At 51.1% G+C, this 22,194-nt stretch overlaps 1 protein-coding gene across 2 annotated transcripts in view; it reads left to right on the top strand.

Annotated features, from left to right (window-relative positions):
• The window catches only part of HECTD4 (HECT domain E3 ubiquitin protein ligase 4), a 366,009-nt gene that overhangs the window by 179,538 nt on the left and 164,277 nt on the right, over positions 1–22,194 (top strand). For both annotated transcript variants that reach the window (XM_075323933.1, XM_075323925.1), the window contains exons 29-34: positions 16,531–16,706; positions 16,797–16,932; positions 18,572–18,713; positions 18,832–18,998; positions 19,878–20,024; positions 20,667–20,851. In XM_075323933.1, the coding sequence (XP_075180048.1) occupies positions 16,531–16,706; positions 16,797–16,932; positions 18,572–18,713; positions 18,832–18,998; positions 19,878–20,024; positions 20,667–20,851 (953 nt within the window). The remainder of the gene's footprint in view (positions 1–16,530; positions 16,707–16,796; positions 16,933–18,571; positions 18,714–18,831; positions 18,999–19,877; positions 20,025–20,666; positions 20,852–22,194) is intronic.

Here is a 22,194-nt window from a genome sequence, read left to right as displayed (position 1 = left end):
TGTGCACCCCCCCAGTCCTGTGTGCACCCCCCCAGTCCTGTGTGCACCCCCCCAGTCCTGTGTGCACCCCCCCAGTCCTGTGTGCACCCCCCCCAGTCCTGTGTGCAGCCCCCCCCAGTCCTGTGTGCAGCCCCCCCCAGTCCTGTGTGCAGCCCCCCCCAGTCCTGTGTGCAGCCCCCCCCAGTCCTGTGTGCAGCCCCCCCCAGTCCTGTGTGCAGCCCCCCCCAGTCCTGTGTGCAGCCCCCCCCAGTCCTGTGTGCAGCCCCCCCAGTCCTGTGTGCAGCCCCCCCAGTCCTGTGTGCAGCCCCCCCAGTCCTGTTTGCACCCCCCCAATCCTGTGTGCACCCCTCCCCCAGTCCTGTGTGCAGCCCCCCAATGTCCTGTGTGCACCCCCACACAATCCTATGTGCAGCCCATCACCCAGTCCTGTGTGCACCCCCCAGTCCTGTGTGCAGTCCCCCCCAGTCCTGTGTGCAGTCCCCCCCAGTCCTGTGTGCAGCCCCCCCCAGTCCTGTGTGCTGCCCCCCCCAGTCCTGTGTGCTGCCCCCCCCAGTCCTGTGTGCAGCCCCCCCAGTCCTGTGTGCAACCCCCCCCAGTCGTGTGTGCAGCCCCCCCAGTGATGTCTGGGCCTCCCCCCCAGTGATGTCTGGGCCTCCCCCCCAGTGATGTCTGGGCCTCCCCCCCAGTGATGTCTGGGCCTCCCCCCCAGTGGTGTCTGGGCCTCCCCCCCAGTGGTGTCTGTGCCTCCCCCCCAGTGGTGTCTGTGCCTCCCCCCCAGTGGTGTCTGTGCCTCCAGCCCCTCCAGTGGTGTCTGTGCCTCCAGCCCCTCCAGTGGTGTCTGTGCCTCCAGCCCCTCCAGTGGTGTCTGTGCCTCCAGCCCCTCCAGTGGTGTCTGTGCCTCCAGCCCCTCCAGTGGTGTCTGTGCCTCCAGCCCCTCCAGTGGTGTCTGTGCCTCCAGCCCCTCCAGTGGTGTCTGTGCCTCCAGCCCCTCCAGTGGTGTCTGTGCCTCCAGCCCCTCCAGTGGTGTCTGTGCCCCCAGCCCCGCGTGTGGTGTCTGTGCCCCCAGCCCCGCGTGTGGTGTCTGTGCCCCCAGCCCCGCGTGTGGTGTCTGTGCCCCCAGCCCCGCGTGTGGTGTCTGTGCCCCCAGCCCCGCGTGTGGTGTCTGTGCCCCCAGCCCCGCGTGTGGTGTCTGTGCCCCCAGCCCCGCGTGTGGTGTCTGTGCCCCCAGCCCCGCGTGTGGTGTCTGTGCCCCCAGCCCCATGCCCCCAGTTACCTTAATTGCTTCACCCAATATAGCAGGGTCATTTAAACATTGATAATTTTGTGCGGCCCCCGAAGGTTGGTAGAAATTTCCAAATGGCCCCCGACAGAAAAAAGGTTCCCCACCCCTGCCTTAGCTGGACCTCCAGGTTTCTGCTCCCCTTTTTATAAAAGACATAAAAGCAATCCCTGTCTTGGTGACAGATTGCCCTATGAATTCCCCTAATAATGAGTCCCCTACTGCTAGCACCTGTCTGGTCTGGCCTGTCATGTGCTCCTATTTCCTGAAAAATTGGGGATCTGTCAGCTCACCACCACTGTCCAGTCATCCTGTGTGCACGGAGGCACAAAACGTACAAGGTGTCAATTCAAAAATTTGTTCCAGCTCATGGATGTTTCTTCAAAAATCAAAGATTCTTTATTCCATAATAATAATAAAAAGACATATGGAGAAATGTGGGGGATAGGGAATACGCTGGATTGTTAACCCGTATGTCTCCTATTTCCTCCCTTAATGGAGCTGACACTCCTCTGGGTTTCGGGGAATGTGTCTTGATGCAGCAGTGCTACTCCTGTACTGACACCCTGCTCATCTGCCATCTTGGCAAATTTGTTGGGGTGTGCCAGATCAGGACCAGCCTCCCTGGCACTCTCCTGTCTACAGCGCCTTCTGTCACCCCACTAGCTGCCTCACAGCCCTGCAGCTCCATACTACCACCCTCCCCCACATCTACCCCAGCGATCACCTGCTCACTGAGCAGCAAACACCTTTCCATATTGTCAGTGGATCTCAGTGTTGCCAGCTGCTCATTTAGATCCAATATCTGGGCTTCCAAATGCACAATTTGCAGACATCTCACACAGCAGCGTGCACCCTCAATCACTGCTCAAGGATTGCATACATGCGACAAGATGTACATTAGATGGCACTGTCAATAATGAAGCACGTTTTCCTAATTGGAATTGCACAACACAGGAATATAAACAAGTAAATACAAGCAATGAATTAGTACAAGTTACTCCTTTCTAAACTCAAAACCAAAGAAATGAGCTGGAACATCCATTAGTATAAGTGCAATGTGTAGGTGCACATTCACACTGTGGTCACTGAGCAGACAGAACCTAGGATACAAACCAAATGAGCAGGGTGTTTGCTCACTTTGTATTTATCCTAGGTTCAGTCTTTTCTTAACTCTCTAAGGCTGCTTTCACACATCTGGTTTTTGCTGTGCGGCACAATCCGGCTCTTTGCAGAAAAAATGCAACCTTTTTTTTTTTGCCGCCGGTTGCGTTTTTTTCCGCATAGACTTTCATTAGTGCCGGATTGTGCCGCATGGGCTTGCGTTCGGTCCGGTTTTTGCCGGATGCGGCGCTTTTTCCAATGCATGCCTATGGCCGCCAGATGCGGTTTTTTGCACTGCGCATGCTCAGTAGCGTGCTGCAACCGGCAAAAACCAGACGGGGCGCATGTAAAAAACTTATGCAAAGGATCTGTTTTTTTCGCCGCATCCGTTGCATAGGTTTTAGAGCCAGATTTAGCCGCACTGCTAAAACCCGATGTGTGAAAGCAGCCTAACTAGAAAGTCACTGAAGCACAAAACACACACTTAATTCAAATCACACTAAAGCGGTTTTCCCACAAAGAAATTAATTTTAATCAATAGCTCTTGTAATAATAATTATTTACATAATTGGATGTTAAAAAAACCCAATATATATATAGATATATAGATGTGTGTGTGTGTATATGTGTATATATGTGTGTGTGTGTGTGTGTGTATATATAATATATATATAACGCATCGGGTATTCTAGAATTTACGTATTGTGTAGCTAATGTATGATTTTTGTTCTATATTTTTTTTTATATATATATATATATATATATATATATATATATATATATATATATATATATATATATATATATATATATATAGTTGTTGTGTGTAGTTACCAAGTGTTTGTGTAGGGCGCTGTAAATGTTCTGGGTGTTGTCTGGGTGTGGGGGTGTGTGAGAGCGGTGCTGTATGTGTGTTGCGTTGTTTGTGGAGCGCTGTGTGTCTGCAGCGTTCTGTGCGGGTGGGGGTGTTGCGCGGTTTGTGTGGGTGTGGAGTGTGTTTTGAGGGGAGGTATGTTTTGTGCAGTGTGTGTTGCGCGGTATGTGTGTATATTTATGTATGCCGCGGTGTTGGGTGTTGTGTGTGTGTGTGTGCGGCGTTGTCTGTGTGTGTGTGTGGGTGTCTGTGTAGGGCGGTGTTTGTGGTTCCCAGTGTGTGTGTGGTGTGTTGTGCGGTGCGCGTGTGGCGGTGTGTGTGTTTTGGGGGGAGGTGTGCACCATCCCCCATGCTGCGCACCCCCCATCGTGCTCCTTCCCCCATGCTGCGCATCCCCATCGTGCTCCATCCCCATGCTGCGCACCCCCATCGTGCTCCATCCCCATGCTGCGCACCCCCATCGTGCTCCATCCCCATGCTGCGCACCCCCCATCGTGCTCCATCCCCCATGCTGCGCACCCCTCATCGTGCTCCAACCCCCATGCTGCGCACCTCCCATCGTGTTCCATCCCCCATGCTGCGCACCCCCCATCGTGTTCCATCCCCCATGCTGCGCACCCCCCATCGTGCTCCATCCCCCATGCTGCGCACCCCCCATCGTGCTCCATCCCCCATGCTGCGCACCCCCCATCGTGCTCCATCCCCCATGCTGCGCACCCCCCATCGTGCTCCATCCCCCATGCTGCGCACCCCCATCGTGCTCCATCCGACATGCTGCGCACCTCCCATCGTGCTCCATCCCCCATGCTGCGCACCCTCCATCGTGCTCCATCCCCATGCTGCGCACCCCCCATCGTGCTCATCCCCCATGCTGCGCACCCCTCATCGTGCTACATCCCCCATGCTGCGCACCTCCCATCGTGTTCCATCCCCCATGCTGCGCACCCCCAATCGTGCTCCATCCCCTATGCTGCGCACCCCCCATCGTGCTCCATCCCCCATGCTGCGCACCCCCCATCGTGCGCCATCCCCCATGCTGCGCACCCCCCATCGTGCTCCATCCGACATGCTGCGCACCTTCCATCGTGCTCCATCCCCCATGCTGCGCACCCTCCATCGTGCTCCATCCCCCATGCTGTGCACCCCCCATCGTGCTCCATCCCCCATGCTGCGCACCCCCATCGTGCTCCATCCGACATGCTGCGCACCTTCCATCGTGCTCCATCCGACATGCTGCGCACTTTCCATCGTGCTCCATCCGACATGCTGCGCACCTCCCATCGTGCTCCATCCGACATGCTGCGCACCTCCCATCGTGCTCCATCCCCCATGCTGCGCACCCCCATAGTGCTCCATCCCCCATGCTCCGCACCCCCCATCGTTCTCCATCCCCCACCCTGCGCCCCCCCCATTGTGCTCCATCCTCCATGCTGCGCACCCCCCATCGTGCTACATCTCCCATGCTGCGTACCCCCCATCGTGCTCCATCCTCCATGCTGCGCACCCCCATCGTGCTCCATCCTCCATGCTGCACCCCCCCCATCATGCTCCATCCCCCATGCTGGGGCCGCCGGGGGCGGGTCCGAGCGTGGCAACGTGTGCCGGGGCGGGGCTGAGCGGGCGAGGCGTCAGCGTTTGTTGGCTCCCTGCACATGTGTACCGGGAGCCGGTGTACGCTGGTAACCATGATACACATCGGGTAACTAAGGGAAGCGGTTCCTATAGTTACGCAATGTATATCATGGTTACCAGCGTACACCGGCTCCGTCACGATCCCAGCATCGCAAGGTTATGTCCGCCGGGGGTGGGGCCGAGTGTGCCAACGTGTGGCGGGGGCGAGCGAGCGAGGCGTCAGCGTATGCCTGTTCCCTGCACATGTGTACCGGGAGCAGGTGTACGCTGGAGCGGGCGATGCGTGCGGAGGGCCGGGTGCCGGCTCCCTGCATATGTGTACCGGGAGCCGGTGTATGCTGGAGCGGGCGATGTGTGCGTAGGGCCGGGTGCCGGCTCCCTGCACATGTGTACCGGGAGCCGGTGTATGCTGGAGCGGGACTGAGCGGGCGAGGCGTCAGCGTATGCCGGCTCCCTGCACATGTGTACCGGGAGCCGGTGTGCGCTGGAGCAAGCGATGCGTGCGGAGGGCCGGGGCGAGCGGCTAATCCATACGGGGGGTGGGGCCAGGCCGAGGCGAGCGGCCAATCCGTGGTGGGGCGGGGCCAGGCCGAGCCCAGCGGCCAATCCAACAGTTGTCACTGAAATGACACAATTTTGAGCAAGACAGACAGACAGAATAAGGCAATTATATATATATACTAGAAGGTGGCCCGATTCTACGCATCGGGTATTCTAGAATTGGGGGGAGGTATGTTTTGTGCAATGTGTGTGTTGTGCGGTATGTGCGTATATTTGTGTGTGCCGCGGTGTTTGTGTGTTGGGTGTTGTGTGTGTGCAGCGTTGTCTGTGTGTGTGTGGGTGTCTGTGTAGGGCAGTTGTTTGTGGTTCCCAGTGTGTGGTGTGTTGTGCAGTGCGCGCGTGTGTGTGTGTGTGTGTTGGGGGGAGGTGTGCACTTCCCATCGTGCTCCATCCCCCATGCAGCGCACTCCCCATCGTGCTCCATCCCCCATGCAGCGCACTCCCCATCATGCTCCATCCCCTATGCTGCGCACCCCCCATCGTGCTTTATCTCCCATGCTGCGCACACCCAAACGTGCTCCATCTGCCATGCTGCGCACTCCCAAACGTGCTCCATCTGCCATGCTGCGCACTCCCAAACGTGCTCCATCTGCCATGCTGCGCACTCCCAAACGTGCTCCATCCGCCATGCTGTGCACTCCCAAACGTGCTCCATCCCCCATGCTGCACCAGCATCAGCCTCTCTACCCGCAGCATCAGCCTCTCTCCTCCCAGCATCAGCCTCTCTCCTCCCAGCATCAGCCTCTCTCCTCCCAGCATCAGCCTCTCTCCTCCCAGCATCAGCCTCTCTCCTCCCAGCATCAGCCTCTCTCCTCCCAGCATCAGCCTCTCTCCTCCCAGCATCAGCCTCTCTCCTCCCAGCATCAGCCTCTCTCCTCCCAGCATCAGCCTCTCTCCTCCCAGCATCAGCCTCTCTCCTCCCAGCATCAGCCTCTCTCCTCCCAGCATCAGCCTCTCTCCTCCCAGCATCAGCCTCTCTCCTCCCAGCATCAGCCTCTCTCCTCCCAGCATCAGCCTCTCTCCTCCCAGCATCAGCCTCTCTCCTCCCAGCATCAGCCTCTCTCCTCCCAGCATCAGCCTCTCTCCTCCCAGCATCAGCCTCTCTCCTCCCAGCATCAGCCTCTCTCCTCCCAGCATCAGCCTCTCTCCTCCCAGCATCAGCCTCTCTCCTCCCAGCATCAGCCTCTCTCCTCCCAGCATCAGCCTCTCTCCTCCCAGCATCAGCCTCTCTCCTCCCAGCATCAGCCTCTCTCCTCCCAGCATCAGCCTCTCTCCTCCCAGCATCAGCCTCTCTCCTCCCAGCATCAGCCTCTCTCCTCCCAGCATCAGCCTCTCTCCTCCCAGCATCAGCCTCTCTCCTCCCAGCATCAGCCTCTCTCCTCCCAGCATCAGCCTCTCTCCTCCCAGCATCAGCCTCTCTCCTCCCAGCATCAGCCTCTCTCCTCCCAGCATCAGCCTCTCTCCTCCCAGCATCAGCCTCTCTCCTCCCAGCATCAGCCTCTCTCCTCCCAGCATCAGCCTCTCTCCTCCCAGCATCAGCCTCTCTCCTCCCAGCATCAGCCTCTCTCCTCCCAGCATCAGCCTCTCTCCTCCCAGCATCAGCCTCTCTCCTCCCAGCATCAGCCTCTCTCCTCCCAGCATCAGCCTCTCTCCTCCCAGCATCAGCCTCTCTCCTCCCAGCATCAGCCTCTCTCCTCCCAGCATCAGCCTCTCTCCTCCCAGCATCAGCCTCTCTCCTCCCAGCATCAGCCTCTCTGTCCCCAGCATCAGCCTCTCTCCTCCCAGCATCAGCCTCTCTCCTCCCAGCATCAGCCTCTCTCCTCCCAGCATCAGCCTCTCTCCTCCCAGCATCAGCCTCTCTCCTCCCAGCATCAGCCTCTCTCCTCCCAGCATCAGCCTTTTCTGTCCCCAGCATCAGCCTCTCTCCTCCCAGCATCAGCCTTTTCTGTCCCTAGCATCAGCCTCTCTCCTCCCAGCATCAGCCTCTCTCCTCCCAGCATCAGCCTCTCTCCTCCCAGCATCAGCCTCTCTCCTCCCAGCCTTCCCCAGGATCAGCCTCTCTCCTCCCAGCCTCCTCCAGCACGCCATGCTCCTCTGCCGACACTCACAGATCCGATCGCATACACTCACACACACACACACACACACACACACACACACACACACACACCCGATTGCATACACTCACACACACCCGATCGCATACACTCACGCACACACACATTGACGATATTGCACATACGCGCTTACACTCACAACATCCGGAGATACCACATACTTCTGGCCATGTGATCCTCCGGCAGGTCCTGGAAGCTCACAGCACAGTATCGCCGCCGAGAAGCAAGCGATATTCCAGGATGTTGTGAGTGTGTGGATGCGATGTGTGTGTGTGTGAGGAGTGTGATCTGATGTGTGTGTGTGTGTGTGCTGTTATGTGTGTGCGTGTGTGTATGTTCCGCCGCTGCAGGACCTTGATGTTTGGATGCGATGTGATGTGTGTGTGAGGTGTGTGTGAGAGTGAGTGTGATCTGATGTGTGTGTGTGTGCTGTTATGTGTGTGCGTGTGTGTATGTTCCGCCGCTGCAGGACCTTGATGCGCTGGTAACTATGCTACCATGGTTACCAGCGTATCTCGTCACCCGCTCGCATGGGAGCCCACACCAGCATACGCCGGCCAGCCCCAGCAATGCGAGGGTATGTGTCGGCTGGTTTGGCGGCGTACGCTGATGTGGGCTCCCAGGGGTACAGTACTCACCTGGCAGTCGTGGCTCCGTGACCGTGTCGGTTCGGGGAATGCGTGGGGGGGGGGGGCCAGAGCTAGCGTGCATTGCGTGAGGGGGGCAGGGCGTGGCCGAGTTGCCAATGCCTGCAGGGTGCCGGGGCGAGAGGCCAATCTGTGGGGGGGCGGAGCCTGGGCGAGCAGCCGGCCAATCCGTGTGGGGGCGCAGCCTGGGCGAGCGGCCAGTCCGTGCTGGGGGGCGGGGCCATGGCGAGCCCAGCGGCCAATCAGCTTTGTGTCACCGTAAGGACACAATTTTGGAGCAAGACAGACAGACAGATAGAATAAGGCAATTATATATATATATATATATATACATATATATATATATATATATATATATATATTATATATATAAATATTATTACATTATAAATGTCCCTGCTATATACTGTGTAATAGAGGTGTCTGACTGTACTGGTACATTGTCTGATCATACCACATCTCCTGGGCTGGGAAGGAAGTAAGAGTGTACAATTATTAAAGCACAATTTTTCTTTCTTTGAAATAAAACATTAAAAAAAAAACAGGCAGGGGAATGTTTTACTTCCAAAAAAGAATCTGCTGTGATGCCATGCTGTTATTTGTATATATACTTTGTTTCTTGCTCTCCTGCCCAGTAGATGTGGTATGATCAGACCATGTCCCTGTACGGTCAGACACAGCCATTATACAGTACATAACAGGGACACATATAGTAGATTATCTCAGCACAGGAACATTTTGTTTTAACACATCCAATTGTGGAAATTATTATTCTGAAATCTATTAAAGGGAAGGTGTCGTCCAAAAAAAAAAAAAAAATTCAATAACTGACAATGTAAATTATTACTGGTTTAATGTTTTGTTTGAATAATATTTGTTTTTAATTGAGCGAAATATAAAATTAAAAGTTTGATATTTTCCACTCTTAAACACTAGGGGGAGCAGCTGCTGAAATCCGACTTTAGTACTACTGTAGAACTAGCTCACATTACAACTGCAGTAAAAGTGGGCAGAATCTGCTCTCCTGTGTGTGATGTCACCTCCCCCTCCCAATCTGGGTGTTTCCAAAAGGATAAGGGAAGTTGAAGTTTAGGATCACAGTGCGGAGCCATTTTGATGGTGACCACAAAATGATCCTAATGTCTAAAGTGTCACCAAGGACAGCTGCATAGTGCTCCCCTTATAGCGCTCTGCACTCCCTGTTACAGCAGAGCTCTGCCGCCTGCCCAACCAAATGCTCTGCCGCACGCCCTCCCGCCCAAATGCTCTGCCGCACACCCGCCCCCCCAAATACTCTGCAGCACACACGCCCCCCCCCCCCCCAAATGCTCTGCCGCACGCCTATGTATATCGTGCTCCGCAGAGCTGAGGAGCGGAGGCTCGAGGTGAGCACACAACAGCGGTGGGGGGGAGGGGAAGTGGCAGCGGCAGGGGATGGACAGAGGGTAGCAGCATCCCGGCACCGGTACTCACACATCCCGTGGGTGACGGGGGAAAGTGCAGCACACAGCATACGCTGTGAGCTCCACAAGGATGGCACTGATCTTCTCCCTCTACTGTGATCTGGGGGCTTGTCCAGGTCACAGCAGGAAGCAGACACAGTGCAGGAGATGGGGTCAGAGAGCGACAACTGTCTTCTATGCACATGCGCTGTCGTAGTTGAGGCGAGTAACTGTCGTTACACACAGCAAATCCAAGATGGCAGCGCCCAGTGTTTCAGTAAAACTAGAATTATATAAAAACTAAATAAACAGTCAATTTAATCTTGTATTAAAAATAATTGATTTCATAAGCACTATTATTAATACAAAAATAAAAAAAGCGACACCTTCCCTTTAAAATTAACTTTAAACTTTGTTAGTGGGAAAATGCCTTTTAAGTCAAATCACTCGCAAGTTCAATTGCTAAATCAGATGCTTTAAAGGGAATCTGTCACCAAGTTGTTTTTTTTTTGTTCCCTCATCTCAGTGCAGCATAATGAATAGACAAAGACTCTGATTCCAGCGATGTGTCACTTACTGAGCTGTTTGCTGTCATTTTGATAAAATCAATGTTTTCTCTGCTGCAGATATAGCAGTTATACAGAGCTCATGAATATACTGGACAACCTGTCAGGGGGCCAAGTAATCCTGTAATCTACTGCTGATTAAACAGTGATTTTATCAAAACTACACTAAGCAGCCCAGCAAGTGACCCATCGTTGGAATAAGGATCTCTGTCTGTACATTATGCTGCTGTCAGATTAGGTGGCTAAAACCTGGTGACAGATTCCTTTTAAATATAAATTCTTTTTCTTTATCGTTCCTATGGGAGACCCAGACATTGGGTGTATAGCTTCTGCCTCCGGAGGACACACAAAGTACTACACTAAAAAGTGTAGCTCCTCCCTCTGAGCTTATACACCCCCTGGAGAACCAGATCTAGCCAGTTTATTGCTTTGTGTTCAGGAGGCATACATCCACACATGCATTCTCATCTGATTTTTCATTTTTGGAAAGAGTTTGAAGAAAAGCGGGTCCAAGCCTGGACCCCCGGCATGTCCCTTCTCACCCCACTGTGTCGGCGGTGCTGTTAAGGTTGATTCCAAGGCTGGAGCCTTACATGCCGTGCTCCTTCACCATCCCTCCTGGGCTCTGGCTTGAAGTGGGAGCCAGCACGGTTCTCCATGCTTTGCAGGAGACCGGTCTCCATCCGCAGCCCTTCAGGATCCTGCTGGACCAGAGCACCCATCCCCAGGGACTTGGAACCCTGCGTCTCAGCAAGCTAAGTACCTGAGGCGTTTATATATTGGGGGTCCCTGTACTTTATTGTGATGGGAGAGTGTGCTGAGTGATTTTTATGACATTTCCGGCGGGTTCTCTGGCTGTCGCCTGAGAACCGCGCCGATGGTGCCTGCGCGCCGGCCGCACCGCTCAAATTTAGGCCCCGGCTTCGCCGGAGGCCTACTTTCGGTTTCACTGCCCTCGCATGTCATTCATGCAGAGGGACAGCGCGGCTCCGCCCAGCGGCCGTTCTGCACAGGGGAGGGACACTCCTCACTGGGTACATGTCTCCTCCCCTGTAAGTCTCTATGGCCCTCCAGATCCCGCTCTCAGAGTAGGTCCCGCCCCCTCTCTTCGCTCCGGCGCCATTTTCTCAGCGTTTTCTCTGCGATCAGCACTGGCTGCAGCATCCCTGCTGAGGTGCTTGGGGGTCCGGGCTTCGGGATCTGGAGGGCACACAACACCGCTCCAGCGGTCTGGTAAGCCACAACCTCTGGTTGTGGACCTCTGTATATACTCTCTGGGGGTCATTCTGGCAGAGCCCCCACTCCAGCAGCATGTCTCACACGAGGAGCAAGGCTCCAAAGCTGTATTCAGTGTGCACTGCATGTAAGCTCCTACTGCCTGAACCGAGCCACCTATCCACATTGTGATACCTGCTCTAACCTGACGATGCCTCAGCCTGGAATCGCACCCCCAGTGGTCTCTCCGGCTGCTCCGGCTCCTGTGGCTGAACCCCCGGCTTGGGTAGAATCCTTATCTAGGTCAATCTCCCAGTCTTTTGCCGACTCCATGGGACAGCTGTCCAGGACTTTGCTGAACATGCATCAGCCCCCTTCACAGGGTGCCTCTGCTGCTAGGGCTCTCTCAGCGGAGCTCACAGAGGATTCCTCATCTGGTCCCAGACCCCGTCCTCCTAAGAAGAGACGCAGGGCTCCCTCTCCTTCCTCGTCCCGCGGCTCTGTTTCAGAACCTGACTCGCAGGACGAGGAGGATGCCTTTACAGGGGGCTCGGAGGCTACCTCCATGTGCCCCATTGATCTGTCTGAAAGTGACTCAGATGTTAGTGATTTGATTGCGTCCATTAATTCTGTACTGGATCTCAATCCGCCAGTATCAGAGGAGCAACCCTCTCTGGCAGAAAAGCACCAGTTTACCTCGCTTAAGAGGACAAAGAGTGTGTTCTTTAACCACTCCAGTTTTCAGGCCGCTGTGACCAAACCTAGGGCCTGTCCTGACAAACGCTTCCCAAAGCGTAGTTCTGATGACCGTTTTCCCTTTCCACCTGAGGTGGTTAAGGAGTGGGCTCATTCACCAAAGGTAGACCCCCCGGTGTCTAGACTCTCAGCCCGGACCGTTGTATCAGTGGCTGATGGCACCTCTCTTAAGGATTCCACTGACCGCCAGATTGACCTTCTGGCCAAATCTGTATATGAGGCGGCAGGGGCCTCGTTCTCCCCAACTTTTGCAGCAGTGTGGGCTCTCAAAGCCATCTCTGCTTCTCTAGAGGAGATGCATTCCCTCTCCAGGGAATCTGTGCCCGAACTGGTTACCTTAACTTCCCAAGCTTCAGCTTTTTCATCCTATTTCATGTCTGCCATGCTGGAGGCTTCTCACCGCACTGCGGTGGCTTCGGCTAATTCCTTCGCTATCCGCAGGATCTTGTGGCTTCGAGAGTGGAAGGCAGATGCTTCCTCAAAGAAGTTCCTTGCTGGACTCCTTTTTGCTGGGTCCAGGCTGTTCGGTGAACAGCTGGATGAAATTATTAAAGAGGCTACTGGCGGGAAGAGTACTTCCATGCCACAAACCAAAACCAGGAAACATGTCCAGGGTAGGAATCAGTCGAGGTTTCGTTCCTTTCGTTCCTCCAACTGGTCGTCCTCTAAGCCCTCGGCCTCGTCCACTAACTCAGCCAAGGACCAAAAATCCAACTGGCGCACAAAAGCGCGTCCACAGAAGACCGCAGGAGCTGCTGCCACTAAGGCAGCCTCCTCTTGACTATCTGTCCGCGCCAGCAACGTCCTTAGTCGGTGGCAGGCTCTCCCACTTTGGCGACGTGTGGTTTCAACACGTCTCCGATCAGTGGGTGCGGGATATCATCTCCCACGGCTACAGGATAGAATTCTCTTCCAGCCCGCCAAACAGATTTTTTCTGTCAACTCCCCCCTGCTCCAAGGCCGCCGCTTTCTCTCAGGCCGTGGCATCCTTGCAGGCCAACGGGGTAATTGTACCGGTTCCCGCCTGGGAACGGTTCAGAATTTTCTACTCAAATCTCTTCCTAGTCCCCAAAAAGGACGGTTCCTTCCGGCCCATCCTGAATCTCAAGCTTCTCAACAAGCATGTTCACGTGCGGCATTTTCGCATGGAGTCTCTGCGGTCAGTCATTGCCCCAATGACCCAAGGGGATTTCCTGGCATCCATCGACATCAGAGATGCCTATCTGCATGTGCCAATTGCAGTTTCACACCAGCGTTGGCTACGTTTTGCAATCGGAGAGGAACATTTCCAATTCGTGGCTCTCCCCTTCGGGTTGGCCACGGCCCCTCGGGTATTCACCAAGGTCATGGCAGCAGTGGTTGCGGTTCTGCACCTCCAGGGGTTGGCAGTGATTCCTTACCTGGACGACCTTCTAGTCAAGGCTTCATCCAGCGCAGACTGTCAGCGGAGTGTCTCGCTCACTCTCGCCACTCTAGCCCAATTCGGGTGGCTTGTCAATCTGCCCAAATCCACTCTGACTCCGACCCAGAGGCTCACGTACCTAGGGATGCAGTTCGAGACTCTGCCGGCACTTGTGAAGTTGCCCTTAATCAAACAGCAGTCCCTCCAACTGGCGGTGCGCTCTCTGCTGAGGCCCCGCCGTTATTCCATCAGGCACCTGATGCAGATGCTGGGTCAGATGGTGGCGTCAATGGAGGCTGTTCCCTTTGCCCAGTTCCATCTGCGGCCACTGCAGCTGGACATTCTACGCTGTTGGGACAAGCGGCCTTCCTCCTTGCACAGGTTAGTGGCTCTGTCGCCACAGACCAGGAGCTCTCTTCAGTGGTGGCTTCGGCCCCTCTCTCTGTCTCAGGGGCGCTCCTTCCTGGCCCCGTCCTGGGTGATCCTCACCACGGATGCCAGTCTATCCGGCTGGGGAGCGGTATGTCTCCACCACCGAGCGCAGGGCACTTGGACTCCGTCCGAGTCAGCCCTCTCGATCAATGTGCTGGAAACCAGAGCCGTGCTTCTGGCTCTCCTAGCTTTTCACCACCTATTGGCGGGCAAGCACATCCGAGTCCAGTCAGACAATGCGACAGCGGTTGCCTACATCAATCACCAAGGCGGGACACGCAGCCGCCTGGCAATGTTGGAGGTACACCACATCCTTCAATGGACGGAGGACTCCAAGTCCACCATATCCGCAGTCCACATCCCAGGCGTCGAAAACTGGGAAGCAGATTATCTCAGCCGTCAAACCGTGGACAGTGGCGAGTGGTCCCTGCATCCGGCAGTGTTTCAGTCAATCTGCCGCAAGTGGGGCACTCCGGAAGTGGACCTAATGGCATCCCGTCACAACAACAAGGTTCCGGTTTACGTGGCTCGCTCCCACGATCCTCAGGCCTTCGCCGCGGACGCTCTGGTTCAAGACTGGTCCTAGTTTCGTCTGTCCTACGTGTTTCCCCCTCTAGCTCTCTTGCCCAGAGTTCTGCGCAAGAACAGAATGGAGGGCCGTCGAGTCATCCTCATTGCTCCGGATTGGCCCAGGCGAGCTTGGTACCCAGACCTGCTCCATCTGTCCGTAGAGGTGCCGTGGCATCTTCCGGACTGTCCAGACCTTCTCTCACAAGGTCCGTTTTTCCGCCAGAATTCTGCGGCTCTCAGATTGATGGCGTGGCTCTTGAGTCCTGGATCTTGACTGCTTCTGGTATCCCCCCTGAGGTCATCTCCACTATGACTCTGGCCCGGAAGTCTTCCTCTGCCAAGATCTATCACAGGACTTGGAAAATTTTCCTGTCCTGTGTCGCTCTTCCGGCCATCCTCCTTGGCCTTTTTCCTTGCCGACCCTTCTGTCCTTTCTACAGTCCGGTCTGCAGCTGGGGACTGTCCCTCAACTCTCTCAAGGGACAAGTCTCGGCTGTCAGTGCTGTTCCAGCGGCGTATCGCCCGGCTGGCTCAGGTCCGCACCTTCTTGCAGGGCGCGTCTCACATCATTCCGCCTTACTGGCGGCCCTTGGATCCCTGGGACCTCAATTTGGTTCTCACGGTTTTGCAGAAACCCCCCTTTGAGCCTCTTAGGGAGGTTTCTTTGTTTCGTCTTTCATAGAAAGTGGTCTTTCTAGTGGCCATAACTTCCCTCAGGAGAGTCTCTGATTTGGCTGCGCTCTCTTCGGAGTCACCTTTTTTGGTTTTTCATCAAGACAAGGTGGTTCTCCGTCCGACTCCGGACTTTCTCCCTAAGGTGGTTTCTCCTTTCCACCTTAACCAGGACATTACCCTACCTTCCTTTTGTCCGGCTCCTGTTCATCGCTTTGAGAAAGCGTTGCATACTCTGGATCTGGTGCGGGCGCTCCGGATCTATGTGTCTCGCACCGCTGCTCTTAGGCGGTGCACCTCTCTTTTTGTGCTAACCACAGGTCGGCGTAAGGGCCTCTCTGCTTCTAAGCCGACCTTAGCCCGTTGGATTAGGTCGACCATTTCCGATGCCTACCAGTGTTCTCAGGTGCCTCTCCCGCCGGGGATCAAGGCACACTCGACCAGAGCTGTCGGTGCCTCTTGGGCTTTCAGGCACCAGGCTACGGCTCAGCAAGTCTGTCAGGCTGCCATTTGGACTAGCCTGCATACCTTTTTAAAGCACTACCAAGTGCATGCTCATGCTTCGGCAGATGCGAGCTTGGGCAGACGCATCCTTCAGGCGGCTGTCGCCCATTTGTGAAGTTAGGCTCCGCCTACTTCGCAGTTTTCTGTTTATTCCCACCCATGGACTGCTTTGAGACGTCCCAATGTCTGGGTCTCCCATAGGAACGATAAAGAAAAAGAGAATTTTGTTTACTTACCGTAAATTCTTTTTCTTATAGTTCCGTATTGGGAGACCCAGCACCCTCCCTGTTGCCTGTTGGCAGTTTCTTGTTCCGCGTGTTATCACCGGCTGTTGTCGTGGACAGAGTCTCCGGTTGTTCCGGTTCTTGCTCTGTTTTTACTTGTGGGTGGCTATTCTCCTTCAGCTTTTGCACTTAACTGGCTAGATCTGGTTCTCCAGGGGGTGTATAAGCTCAGAGGGAGGAGCTACACTTTTGAGTGTAGTACTTTGTGTGTCCTCCGGAGGCAGAAGCTATACACCCAATGTCTGGGTCTCCCAATACGGAACTATAAGAAAAAATGTACGGTAAGTAAACAAAATTCTCTTTTTCCTTAGCTGTAACTTACTGCAATATCCATTAAAAGGACCTAATATCTCTCCATATCAGGTAGATTATGTTGCAGGTCCTGTATGTGGATCTGTATGATTGTACATTTTAAAAATGTTTGCAAATTGTTCATCTAATAGAATTTTTTTTTTTTTAAAATATATATAAAGAGAGAAGTTTTTCCAAGAGGTAAACTCCAGCATACAGAAATCCTCACATGCCATGGCAAAAACTAAAATTCTGGTAAAGAGTTTAATGAACCGTGCAGAGTTGCTGCTGCATGTCACCATTGCAGCCCAAGCTGGCATCACTAGGAGTATATCTGGCACACCTACAGAACCGCCAGGTATTGATATATATACATACGTAAGGTATATAATTTTGTGTTTGGCGTTATCTATAGTGTTTGTAATTCTATGCCAATGACACATTTCAGCCTGTAAATCTTTATCTGAGGCGAAGGCGATCGCTCATGCAATGCGTCAGCCAGTTTTTCTTCGAAGCATGTCTGCACCGTCTGATCTCGAAATGATAGGCAGCAATGACCTGGAGTTCAATCGCTCAAATTCAAGGTAAGCGCCATATGTCATGTTGTTCTCTTTTTATAGCCTAACCCTATAGTTTATACTAGTGATGTGTCGGTTGCGAACGATCCGACACAAAGATCCGGCTTCCTGCTGTGAACGACAGGAGCCGGATCACCAATGAGAGCCACTAAAATATCTAAACGGCTCTTTTCGCCGACAAAACCCCGCCCACCCACGGCTAAATTCCGCCTACTCAGCAATCTAATTGGCCGCTTGTAAGTGGGCGGGGTTTAGCAGCGGGTGGGCGGGGCTTTGGCGGCGTTACTATAATCTTAAATATGTGTTCACCTGGGGTGAATACATATTTAATAAGGAGCCGAGAACGATCTGAAAGAGCCGGCTCTTTTTGGTGAACGGAGCCATAGGAACCGGATCACCAAAAAGAGCCGGACTGCCCATCACTAGTTTATACATTTGGACGCACTTTGTGTATTTATTTATAAAGTTTTGGCTACTTTCTCTTGTTAGTTCCGCTTTCCTTATAACCTAACCAGCAGTACTGTCCATGAATTTGCTCCTGATGAAACATCAAGTGATCAGACCAGTCTATCAGCCTCACATTGGAAAGCTGCGTTCCATTTGGAGGAGGCTGATAGACTGATCTGATTACCAGCAGCCATTATACAAGTAGGAGAAGGTCACCAACCCCTTTAAGGCCAGTATAATGCATAATAAATTTATTCTTAAAAGTGACCAAATTCATTTTGCAGAAAAAAAAAAATCTGTGATTGCCTTGCTCTGTTCGCTCAGTAACAATGTGTGGATAGAGTATTTTTTTGGCATTTTTCAAATGGAAACCACTTCAGGAAATTATCTTTATTGGAGGAGTTTTTCTTTTCCTGAAGTTTTTTTTTTTTAAAATTTTGAAGTTGTTTTTTTCTTCTTTTCTTAAACATATTTTTTTTTGGTTGCTGTCTTTTGATTGGACGCTGCCTAATTTTGAGCAGATTCCAACAGGATAAACATCAAAGACGTGACATGCCCTTTCCTCATATCCAACAGGTGTTTCTCAAAACCTAACAAAAAAATACACTACACAAGGACGGCCAAAAAAAGATTACATTTGAAATAAATATAGTCTTTCAAGAGTTTTCTAGATGATATCTGTGGTGTTTATTTACAGCTGATCCTCTGGGTTAAAAAAAAAAAAAAAACACTCCATTTACACATTGCTTTTAGGGTATGTTTACACTGAGGTTTTCTCAGGAGTTTTGGAGTATACATTTCCCAACTCTCCCAGCAGAATGTGTGGTTTTTAAACTTGGAGTGTTTCTGCTCTAAAAACTCCAGAAACAAGCTGAGACTTCCCCATATGCCAATAACCTCAATAGGGAACAGGTAGGGATCTGAACACTGGCTCGGTGAATTATCTTCCATCAACAACAAAGTAAAGTATAGATTTTAAATTAGTAGTTGGTTTCTAGCAGCCTAAGAAAACCTCCAGGTGTTAGGGGAAATCATAATTCACCTTACATTAACTTGCACGTTCTAATTCTGTTCTTCGTTGTTTATAGCCAAATATATTTTAATGGGTAAAAAAAATCTTATGTATCCTGATTGAATTTTTTTTTCTGAATTTGGGTCTAAGAAAATATTTAGCACTTTGCAATGTGTCTTTTTCCAGGAGGCGTAATGCAGCGAGTCACAGAAGCAGCTCTTTTACACTCTTACAGTCCCTGGCCATTGAAGATAGTAGGGATAAGCCGACATATAGTGTCTTGTTGGGTCAACTGTTTGCATTCATTGGGACAAACCCAGATCAAGCTGTAAGTCGTCCCGTAGATGCAATCCTTTTATTTATCTTTTTATAAACATTATCATAATGTTGCATTTCATCACATGGTCATATGTAACCTATGTTTATATTAATTATTCCCATTCAAGGTATCCAGTAGTAGTTTTTTACTTGCTGCTCAGACAAGATGGCGCCGTGGAAATACACGGAAGCAAGCCCTAGTGCACATGAGGGAGCTGCTGACTGCTGCAGTTCGTGTCGGAGGAGTAACCCATTTGGTTGGACCAGTGACCATGGTGCTGCAAGGAGGACCAAGGCACGACTATCATTCTAAACTTTTACATTTCACTTTCTCATAAGATAGGGCAAGTCACTATGGCTACAGATGTTAGTACAACTTAGTTGTGCTTTACTTTAAATATGTAGTTAATTATAGTTTTTTGTTTGTTTTTGGTTTTGTTTTTACTATTTTAGAGAGCTGGTGTTAAAGGGGTTGTCCACCCTAGCTATTGAGGACCTAGTCTTTGTTAAAATAGGTAAACAATATCAGATTGGAGGTAGTCTGCCCCCTTTTTTTGCCAGATTTCTATAGTGTAGAGAACCTATGACTCCATACACTGTGTAGTTGTCATTCTACGGTACTGCACCCAAGCTCCTATTCACATCAAGAAGAGATGATTTGCAGTATATAAAAACAGCGCCTACACAGTGTATGGAGTCGTGCTGTTCTGGCTCTGTACACTACTTACATTGTGCCTATGCCTCAAACATGTGACTTTGGGTGTGTCGTTGTCATCCCACCATTGATCGGTTATTGATAACCTTTTCTTAAAGATATGCTATTAATATTTAAGCAGCGAACAACCCCTTTAATCGAAAAAGTATTATTTGCCGATGGCTTAGTCTCTGTTAAATTCATTTCTCCACTGGGACCCTCAGTGGTTGTCAGAACGGTGGACCCCAGTAACCTTTTTCCCAGGCACAGCATGGTTAGGATAGGATTGAATAGAGCAAACATCTAGTGCCATAGACTTTGAATGTCGAGGTCACTCAGTATATAGGTGAGACAGCCCTAGTGGGGATTCTGCAAATCAGAACCGCTATGCCCAGTAATGGAGTTTTGCCTCCACAATTTGTTTACTTGTATGATCAATTATGTATCTGTCAGTTTTTCTAAAAACTATTTTGATTATAGAATTGAAGAGCTAACCTGTGGAGGAATGGTGGAGCAAGTGCAGGAAGCCTTTGGGGAAACCATGACTTCAGTTGTTTCTTTGTGTGCCCGCTATCCTATTGCCTGTGCGAACAGCATAGGTCTATTATGCACCATACCCTATACTAGGTAAGTGTCAGACCATCAGGGTGGAATTATTTTACATATCGAAGGTTTGACAGATGTTTTCAGGACTGGACACATCACAATGTCCTATTTTACATAAGTCTATAGAACTTCGTCACATAGACGGATTATTCCTCAGTCTTATTTTCCATGCACAGCACATGGGTTATACTGCGAAACCAATGTGAGATAGCGCCTGAGCAGTGAATGTCAGCATGCTTTGATTTGTATGGTGAAAAACGAGATGTAGGACTATAAATGCCACTATTGTCTAACCACAGGATTGTTGGTAAGTTGCTGATTGATAAGTTAACACCTCTGAGACACCACCATTTCTGAGAATGAGGCTCTGAAGTCCTCTTTTTAAAGATGCTCGGATCCCACACGTATACCATTACTCCATTCATTACTCATGGGTCTGCCGCAGATGGCCCAGTATGGCACCCAGTCACCTTGGAGTAGAACAGGGTTGTTTTTGTAGATTGTACATTTTTGTCTTGGCACTGATTTAGGTACATGTAAGGATAGTATATATTGCAGTAGACTTACTGAAGGTACTTGTATTAAGCACTAAATATTAAGAAGTAACATTAATTTTTTTGTTTTCTAAAAACAAAGTTCTCTTGTGTGTCTTTTTTCATGAAGGAGTGAAGAAAAGTGCTTGGTACGCAGTGGATTGGTACAACTAATGGACAGATTATGTAGCTTGAGCAACCAGACTGAGTCAAGTTCCAGTGAAAAACAGACCAAAAAGCAGAAAGTGGCCACCATGGCATGGGCAGCATTCCAGGTGCTAGCCAACAGATGTGTAGAGTGGGAGAAGGAAGAAGGTTAGGACTTACTTACCTTTTAAAATGTTTGGATTGGTATGTACAGTACAGACCAAAAGTTTGGACACACCTCATTCAAAGAGTTTTCTTTATTTTCATGACTCTAAAAATTGTAGATTCACATTGAACGCATCAAAACTATGAATTAACACATGTGGAATGGAATGCTTAACAAAAAAGTGTGAAACAACTGAAAATGTCTTATATTCTAGGTTCTTTAAAGTAGCCACCTTTTGCTTTGATTACTCTGCACACTCTTGGTATTCTCTTGATGACCTTCAAGAGGTAGTCACCGGAAATGGTCTTCCAACAGTCTTGAAGGAGTTCCCAGAGATGCTTAGCACTTGTTGGCCCTTTTGCCTTCACTCTGCGGTCTAGCTCACCCCAAACCATCTCGATTGGGTTCAAGTCTGGTGACTGTGGAGGCCAGGTCATCTGGCGTAGCACCCCATCACTCTCCTTCTTAGTCAAATAGCCCTTACACAGCCTGGAGGTGTGTTTGTGGTCATTGTCCTGTTGAAAAATAAATGATGGTCCAACTAAACGCAAACCGGATGGAATAGCATGCCGCTGCAAGATGTGGTAGCCATGCTGGTTCAGTATGCCTTCAATTTTGAATAAAACCCCCACAGTGTTACCAGTGGTTTCCTAGCAGCTATTTTACCATGAAGGCCTGCTGCACAAAGTCTCCTCTTAACAGTTGTTCTAGAGATGTGTCTGCTGCTAGAACTCTGTGTGGCATTGACCTGGTCACTAATCTGAGCTGCTGTTAACCTGTGATTTCTGAGGCTGGTGTCTCGGATAAACTTATCCTCCGCAGCAGAGGTGACTCTTAGTCTTCCTTTCCTGGTGCTGCCCTCGTGAGCCAGTTTCTTTGTAGCGTTTGATGGTTTTTGCCACTGCACTTGGGGACACTTTCAAAGTTTTCCTAATTTTTTGGACTGACTGACCTTCACTTCTTAAAGTAATGATGGCCACTTGTTTTTGTTGACTTAGCTGTTTTTTCTTGCCATAATACAAATTCTAACAGTTTATTCAGTAGGACTATCAGCTGTGTATCCACCAGACTTCTGCACAACACAACTGATGGTCTCAACCCCATTTATAAGGCAAGAAATCCTACTTATTAAACCTGACAAGGCACATCTGTGAAGTGAAAACCATTTCCGGTGACTACCTCTTGAAGCTCATCAAGAGAATGCCAAGAGTGTGCAAAGCAGTAATCAAAGCAAAAGGGGGCTACTTTGAAGAACCTAGAATATGACATATTTTCAGTTGTTTCACAATTTTTTTGTTTAAGAATTTCATTCCACATATGTGAATTCTTTGTTCTGATGCCTTCA

Source organism: Anomaloglossus baeobatrachus, chromosome 1, assembly GCF_048569485.1.
Source record: "Anomaloglossus baeobatrachus isolate aAnoBae1 chromosome 1, aAnoBae1.hap1, whole genome shotgun sequence".
Taxonomy (NCBI): domain Eukaryota; kingdom Metazoa; phylum Chordata; class Amphibia; order Anura; family Aromobatidae; genus Anomaloglossus; species Anomaloglossus baeobatrachus.
This window is presented reverse-complemented; position numbering and strand designations above follow the sequence as displayed.